At 42.6% G+C, this 8,443-nt stretch overlaps 1 protein-coding gene across 1 annotated transcript; it reads left to right on the forward strand.

The window, feature by feature from the left end:
• The first annotated feature begins 411 nt into the window (after positions 1–411).
• LOC134222565 (uncharacterized) lies at positions 412–1,440 on the forward strand. The gene has a single exon (XM_062701725.1). The coding sequence runs from the start codon at positions 412–414 to the stop codon at positions 1,438–1,440; it is 1,029 nt and encodes a 342-aa protein (XP_062557709.1).
• Positions 1,441–8,443: the final 7,003 nt, after the last annotated feature.

Consider the following 8,443-nt stretch of genomic DNA (forward strand, 5'->3'; position numbering starts at 1 on the left):
CCGAGTGCCTATTGTGAAGATGCTACCGACGACATCGACCAACAGGAAGACTCCAGCGATGAAGACACTGAAGACAACACTGCGGTCACTCCTTAACATGTTCCAGGACATATGTGGGTTCGCTGACAACTTGAGCGGAGTGAAAAGTGCAAGTCAGGTAACGGTTCGGCTGGAGAAGCTGGATGAGATGTGGAAAAATGTAAATGATGTGATCCTGAACATTGAAACCCACGATGACTACGACGAGGAGGAGGACAACTGTTCCAAGCAGCGGTCAGAGTTCAGTAGCAAATATAATGACTTGAAGTCTTTGCTATTGGACAAGGTCAAGGAGTTCCAGGAACCTCCAGCCCTTAACCAATCAACCCGAAACCTGGAAGCGGCAGATCAAGCTACCATGTAACATGTACCATGCAAACCTTCGACGGCAACATCGATGATTGGTTGAGCTTCCGTGACCTGTATTTGTCGCTCATACATAGGAAGGCAGACTTACCGGAAGTGGAAAAATTCCACTACCTCAAAGGGTGCTTGGCAGGCGAAGCCAAGTCACTAGTGGATCCGCTGCCAATTACGCGGGAGAACTATCAGGTCGCGTGGGACTCTTCAATGAAACGCTATAACGATAGCAAGCAGCTTAAGCGTCGTCAAGTTCAGGCGCTGTTCAAGTTACCGAAGCTGGCTAAGGAGTCGGCTACCGAGTTGCGGTCCCTACTGGAGGGCTTCGAGCGGTTTATGCAGACGCTAGATCAGCTAGTTCAACCTGTTGAATATAAAGATCTGCTGCTGTTGGACGTCCTATGCGCGCGACTGGATCCGATAACTAGAAGAAGCTGGGAAGAACTATCCTCAACTAAGGAGCAGGATACGATCAAGGATCTAACTGATTTCATCCAACGTAGAGTGAAAGACCTTGCTGCTCTACCAACCAAGTCCTCGATTTACAAGGAAGAACTTCCTCAACAAAAAAGGGCACCGTTTCGGCACTTGAGCTACACCAGTGTTCAGAGGGAACGTTGGGGCTGTGTAGCGTGCCCAGAAGATCACCCACTATATCAATGCCCGAGATTTCAACGGATGTCTATACCCGATCGAACCAAGGTGTTACGGGATAACGGGCTCTGCCGGAACTGTTTTAGGCATGGCCATTGGGCGGTGGATTGTTCATCCCCATATACATGCCGGAACTGCAGAGGTAAGCACCACACTTTGGTATGCTCACTAACCCCATCCAACGGAAGTAGAAACGGATCACCGACGCTCCGAGCCCCTGCAGCGAGCAGAAGTACCCATTCCGAAAGGCCGACTACACAAGGAGGAACACCAGCGCAGGTGTCATCCAATGTAACCGGAACAAAGGTATCGTCGATACTCCTTGCAACGGCCGTTATCCTAGTGGAAGGAATAACGGAGTTCGTGTTCCGGCCAGAGCGCTTCTAGATTCCGGCTCCGTGTGTAACTTCATGACTGAGAAGCTGGCTCAACAACTGAAGGTCCAAAGGCAACGGGCGGTTGGTGAAGTATGCAAAATAGGACAAGCCAACATGAAGGTGAAGCAGAAGGTGACATCCACCATATGGTCGCGAGTTACAGGATTCTCGAATGTTGGAATTCCTGTTGCTGCCGAAGGTGACAACGAATCTCCCTACTACCAACGTAGATGTTACGGGATGGGAGTTCCCTGAAGGTTTAAAGTTAGCGGATCCAACGTTTTTCAGATCCGAGGCGATTGACCTCGTGCTGAGCATCAACAACTTTTTTGAATTCTTCAATACCGGAAATGAAGTACCACTTGGTGAAGGTCTCCCGATTCTTACTCAGTCAGTGTTTGGATGGGTAGTGTCCGGGAGTGTGGACAGGCCGCACAATAACTACCGCATCACAAGCAATGTGGCAGTTTGCCTGGAGGAGAAGCTAATTCGTTGTCCGAAGAGTATATCGCGCCCTCTGACAGGTAATCGAAGAAAGAAGCAACTGTTGAGGAGTGATTCGTTCAATCGATCAGTATGGCAAATGCATTGCCATGAAGCTTGCATGGATTACAAGTATCACCGAGCAACAGATCCAAACCTGGAACGTATGGTGCCGAAGGAAATCAGAGAGCGTTAGCACTTATCCGAACAAGTACGCTACCCGGCGGTAGCATAGAGAGCAAGCCAAAGAAACCAACCAAGATAATTTCGAACCAACCAACCCAACCTGTCCAAACACGCACGAGAGGTTTTTTTTTCTTCTTTCTTTTCAGAAATCAATTACTGAGATTTCTGGGTGGGTGGGCGGTAATATTTGAGGATCAAATAGACAAGTTCATCGATGCACCTCACGTTGAAATATGCGGCTGGTCGGTGTGCGTAACCACCCATCTCTTAAGAGAAGGTTTTTCTAAGTAACGATGCCATTACAAAAGAGAAGAGTCTACTACTAGCCATTGAACGGTTCGGACAGGGTCCAAATTCCCGAGGAATTGAATCCAAAATATATGTGTAGTGTTTAAGTAAAATAAATGTAGTTTCTGTTAAATCAAGTGTTGTTTAATTAGCCAATGTAGTGCGATGTATAATGTGCTGTGGACCTTAAGCAAATAAATATGTAAATGTGTAAAAGACGTGTTGGATTTGGACCAAAAGCCCGAGGAAACCAACCCAAAGCCCACGAATATAATCCCAATCGGCCGCCCAAGATTGTGTTCACCTCAGCCCCCAGGATCCCCTTTGGAAAACCGCCAAATTATACAGTCCACTTCGGAGGTAGAGGACCAGCTCCCAAACAAAATGAATAAAACTGTTTCGACCTTTTAATCTTTTCGACCTTTTGACTCTTTCAAACTTTTGTCCCGTTCGACGTTTCGTCTTTTCGACCTTTTGTGCCTTTCGACCTTTTTTTCTTTTAGACAATTTGTCTCTTCAACCTTTCGTCTTTCGACCTTTTGTCCTTCGACCTTTTGTCCTTCGACCTTTTGTCTCTAACCCTTAAAGCATACAATCCACATCGCGATCTCTCAAAACACTTCTTACTTCTTTGTAAGCTTGTTTACCGCGGGTTTCAAGGGTATCCGAAAATTGCTCGATTTGAACGCTTATGTTAGCCAAGAGGAGGAGTTTAGACCGTCCAGCGGCTGGAGAACAAAAACGGCCGGCCGGCCTACGACTAATTGATTTCGCCGGCTTCAAGAACATGACCAATCCACAGCACCTACTTCCAACACAGCCTTCCGTATCAGTGACATTGCCACGGTTTTGGACATAAACCTCCCCTCCCCCCAGAGACACAATCAAGGATGTTAACGATCATTCAGTAATTTGCGTTCGATCATTTAGTAGTTTGTCAATAACAAATTCCAGAATCTGAATTTCAAAAAGTGTTGTATGGTGGACTTCTAGTGCGAATGTTTTTCTACAACTCTGCCTAATGGTTCGTTGTTTGAATTCCACTAGTAACGGAGTTATAGCTATATTTTCAGTAACTTATACTAAATGATAACAAAATTCCAATCATTTAGTTTGAGTTACTGCAACTAGCGCTCTAACTCCGTTATTAGTTGAATTCTAATAACGAACCATTAGGCAAAGCTGTAGAAAAACCTTCGCACTAGAAGTCCACCATACAACATATTTCGAAATTCAGCTTATGAAATGAGTTATTGACAAACTACTAAATGATCGAACGCAAATTACTGAATGATCGTTAACATCCTTGGACACAATTTTTAGAAGATTTTTTTTCGAACTCTCTCAAATACAAAAAAAAATATTCAGAAAAACCAGAGTGTAGCCAGAGTGCAGAGCCGGGTGTAACAGCCGAGGTACGATATTCAACAGATCCAGTCAATTTATCCAGTGTTACGATAGACGGGTATACCTTCGAGGTGGTCGAGGAATTCGTCTCCTTTGGATCCTTGCTAACGGCTGATAACAATGTTAGTTGCGAAATACGAAGGCGCATCATCTGTGGAAGTCGGGCCTACTACGGGCTCCAGAAGAAACTATGATCAAAAAAGATTCATCACCGCAAATGTGTTATGTACAAGACGCTCATAAGACCTGTACTCGTCAACGGACATGTAACATGGATCATGCTTGAGGAGGACTTGCAAGCACTTGAAGTATTCGAGAGACTTAGGATCATCTTTTGCGGTGTGCAAGAAGACGGTGTGTGGCGGTGAAGAATGAACCACGAGCTCGCCCAACTCTTCGGCGAACCCAGTATCCAGAAGGTAGCTACAGCCGGAAGGGTACGATGGGCAGGACATGCTGCAAGAATGTCGGACAACAACCCTGCAAAGATGGTGGTCGCTTCCGATCCAGCAGGTACGAGACGGCGTGGAGCGCAGCGACCAGGTGCAAAACGACTTGGCGAGCGTGGGGCGTACTCGAGGAGTGGAGGATGGATTCGATGGAGCTAATATGCGCTTTTGGATAAGGTTCAGTACTCCAACACTAACGGCACAGTTACTACCCGAATAATGCTTAAAATCAAATCAAAAACTTGTTTCCATGCTGTGGAATCGCTGATTTTAATTACTTAGATTGCTTTTTGGTCATGTACAACAAAAAAAAACAGCAAAAAATGTATGTACAGCAAACAAATTTTACTGTGATATTAAATTTAAATTTGTTCCTGCTGCCGATGAGAGCAAATTTTAAACTGATTTAGTAGTCAGTTTAATATCAGTTCAAATGATTTAGAAAACAACAGTAGACTAAAATTAAAATTAAAAAAAAATATGATTTCAATTTGATGTCGATATCAAAGTAGGATCTCTATTTGCACTCATCACGATGTCAAACTTTGCTCGGATAATTATAAAAATAAGTGTTTTCCAAAATAATGTACCATAAATTTCCAAACCTGACAGTTATTGTAAGACTAAACATTAGACAAGGAACAAACATAATATTTTTCCCCTGATGAAGACACCAACCCCGTGTCGAAACGTTGGACAAATATAAATCTTGTTTTAATCCTTAAAGACTGCGTAGCCGTTTTGAGTTGTTTCTACCTTTTGTCATTTCGATCATTTGTCTTCCGAGCTTTTGCTTTTGAGCTTTTGATTGGCAATGCAGATACCAACACCAACTGTGCAGAACAGCGCAAAGAATAACCCTAGCATCCAAAATCAACGGTTTTAAGGACTTACCCCAGCTAAGATGACCTCACATTGGGCTCGCCTCACATACCCCTGTAAAAACTGTTTTGTCTCAACAGTTTTCTTTTTCACGTCGACAAATCTTTAGCACTACTAACAAAATTTAAAAATCTTTTAAAATGTCTATCCATTCCAAAGTCTTCCGGTTCAGAGAGCCTCTCAAGGGTGTCATTGGCGTCTTCTTGGAACCCATTGTTTCTAATTTTTCTCTGTCCCAGTGTTTGGTTCTTTGAGGCAAGACTCATTTTGGCGTTTGTAATAAGATAGGAATAGCGTGTTTCAGAAGATTACTGTTATTAATCGCATGAGGGGAGCTCATATACCGCAAAAAAAATTACCGTGGCTTCTTGATGACCACAAATAACGTGTAATCAAGGAAGTGAAAATTACAAAATTAATATTGAGATAAAACAATAGTGTAGCTGATGTTATTCATGAAATTCTTCAGAATTCAGAATCATATTCAAACTTCAGCAAATCTTCTTCAACATTTTTGTTGTGTCTGGCACATTTAAAAAAACCTTGCAATACCCTACGTCAATAAATTTCGCCTTGTCATTCATATTATATTGCTCTTTTTCCTAGACAAAGCCTCTATTATCTACAATGGTGCTATACCAGATTTTCGACGATTAATTTCCATTCTTTTCCAAACGCTTCCATCATCGGTGTCTATCATCCCCGTGAGGCCGGCGCTCTATTCCGGGTACGGCTATGGTAGTTCGCAACCCTCCATTTGGCAAAAAAAGGAAACTAATCACTACCGGCACCCGGTTTCCATGCATGTTGTCTATTCTGGAAACAGCGGAACACAACACAGTCGACGGGACGGGGAACGGAACTATCACCTCCGGACGACGGAACCATGACTATAGGGAAAGGAAGCGAAACGCGAAACCCTAACCGATATCGAAAAGTGGGGTGAGTAAAAGAGACAACCACCGCCTTGTATCGCCGTCGTCGGCATGAATGAACATAAAACCAAATAATTGAAATGAAATGCGATATTTGTGTGCGGTGCACGGCTGCCACACACCGCAGACCCCGGAATTGGTGTTTTAATGTTGACGATGGAAGTTATGCTCGAGTGAGTGCGCGCCGTGTGCGAGGGAGAACGAGAAAAGCAACTCGCGCCCGGATCGATCACAGATGGATAATAGGAACGAGTAACTCCGCCCACTTTTCACGCGGTACGCGTTCGTTGCTGGTGGCGCGCGGTTGATCGATATTTGGCCTACTCGTGGCTTGATCGATTTCTTGGTCGGTAGGTATCCATGGAAGCAGTGTCCTACACCGCGGTGCGTCTACGGTTTGGTAGTTTCTGTCGATCATAGAGGCCTATTAGCATAATCGTGAGTTAGGACTGATTTTTTTTCCCTCTACTGAGAGCAACAATCACAAAAGGCTACCGCTTTTTGTTTAGCCGCTTGCAGGCTGGGTTGGGTGGACCGATTTCGTTTGGCATCTTTGGTCACGGGTGCTTTTATGGCGTTTGACGACTTTGACATCGTCGTCCTCGGCTTTTTCTCGTCGCCCCGGTCGTCGTCGGTAGCAGAATAATAATCGAGTCTCTGTGTTGGGTAGTTAAGCGCATAAATCATGAGCTTGTTTTTTCGGGTGGTTTATGAGGTGGAGCGAATCTACGAATTACGCCGGCTAGCTAAGCAGCAATGAGCTCGAATTTCAATAATCTTTGTGTTCAAATTGTATACTGCTGGACTTGTATGTTGAGGGTGTAATTCTAGTCGTTGTTGGTTGTATTAATAGTGATTGAATTTATGTCATTAAACTACTGAAATACAAATGCCTTGTTCCACAAGCATTTATTTGATTTAGATGTTCATCAAGAAACCCTTAAAATATTAGAGAAAAATGATGAAAATTATCAAATCATGATCATTGCAACGGTCCAGTTCAATGGACAGTAGAGAAAATATTTTGGAACTGAAAAAACATCACTCTCGTTACTACACAGACAGGTCCCTGACAGAGGGTCAAGACAATAATTTCTTGCTCAAAGTACGACAACGAAGTTTCAGAAAAAAACGCACTCTTCTAGAATGAGTTTCATGAATAGACAATAGACATGTTGCATGAATATTCCTTATCTCCTGGGGACCTACGGATAGATCACGATCAGAAACGTGCTGAATAATTTTCATAAATGATACGAATTAGCATTTGATAATTTCTCTGGTGTGAAAATTAGGCGAGTTGCCCTCGGCGATAGCTTTTCAGATTTTGGAATCAATGAATCGCCTACTTTGAACCTGCTTACAGCGGCACACTAGGAGTTAACTTTCTGAAATCAGTATGGCGAAAGGCATCTAAGGTTCAATTTCTCAAAATTAAGCACCTTCATCGAAAAAATATTTAGTACCTAGGCGTAGTAGCGGATCTTCCTACATAACCGGTACCAAATAATTTTTCATGAGAAGTTCCTAATTTTAAGAAAACCCGCGTTAGATGTCTTTCACCATATAAGTTTCTGGTGGGTAATTCATGCTGGCTATTTGCGCATATACGATAGCGCCTGTATGCTGGCAGCGGCGGGTAGAAAACCAGCCACTGCCAATAATTTATTCTTGCTAAGAGAATACGCTTTAGCGAAAGTTAAAAAAATTGGCGCTCTTCTAGGAGTGCTTGTCCATTTTTACGGATGTGTTGACCCGATTTTGTCACCCCTAATTTTTTTGAAAATTTTACTGGTTCTTTGTTTATTCTTAAATAATAACGCAAACAGCCATTATTTTCATGAAATAACTTACACCGTCTGTGATTTATTATGAATTATTTCGAAATACCTGTCAAGGCTTTTGCAAGCCTTTTTGAATGAAAATAAAGTGTATCGTTAACGTATTTTGATTGCCCAAGGCATACAAAATCCAATTTTATCATATTTCCTATTTTGTCACCCCAAAATTCACCAGGGGGTGATAAAATCGGGATATCACTGCATTGCTTATCTTCCGGATGGCCTGCGGTGGCTACTCGTGCTCATGGAAACAGTTGACAATCATGTCTTGATCTAAATACGATAATAAAAATATTTATTTTTACATTTATTTTTACTGAATCTTCAACTTATGTCATCAAAACAATCCTAAGATATAGAGCTGATTACTTCCGTCAGGATATCAAGTGACTAGAGCCTTATTTGCTCAAACCAAATCAATTATTCTCAAGTTCTTGATTATTATTTCATCGTTGAATAAACAGATGAAAAATTAACTCAAAAACGAATTAAATGTCGGAATAATCCTGATTTGGATTTAAGTAATTTATAAACCCAATATT

Source organism: Armigeres subalbatus, chromosome 3, assembly GCF_024139115.2.
Source record: "Armigeres subalbatus isolate Guangzhou_Male chromosome 3, GZ_Asu_2, whole genome shotgun sequence".
Classification (NCBI taxonomy): Eukaryota; Metazoa; Arthropoda; class Insecta; order Diptera; family Culicidae; genus Armigeres; species Armigeres subalbatus.

Bases quoted from the DNA above. Each gene is read 5' to 3' on its own strand.
- LOC134222565 (XM_062701725.1), top strand. From the start codon at position 412: ATGCAAACCTTCGACGGCAACATCGATGATTGGTTGAGCTTCCGTGAC.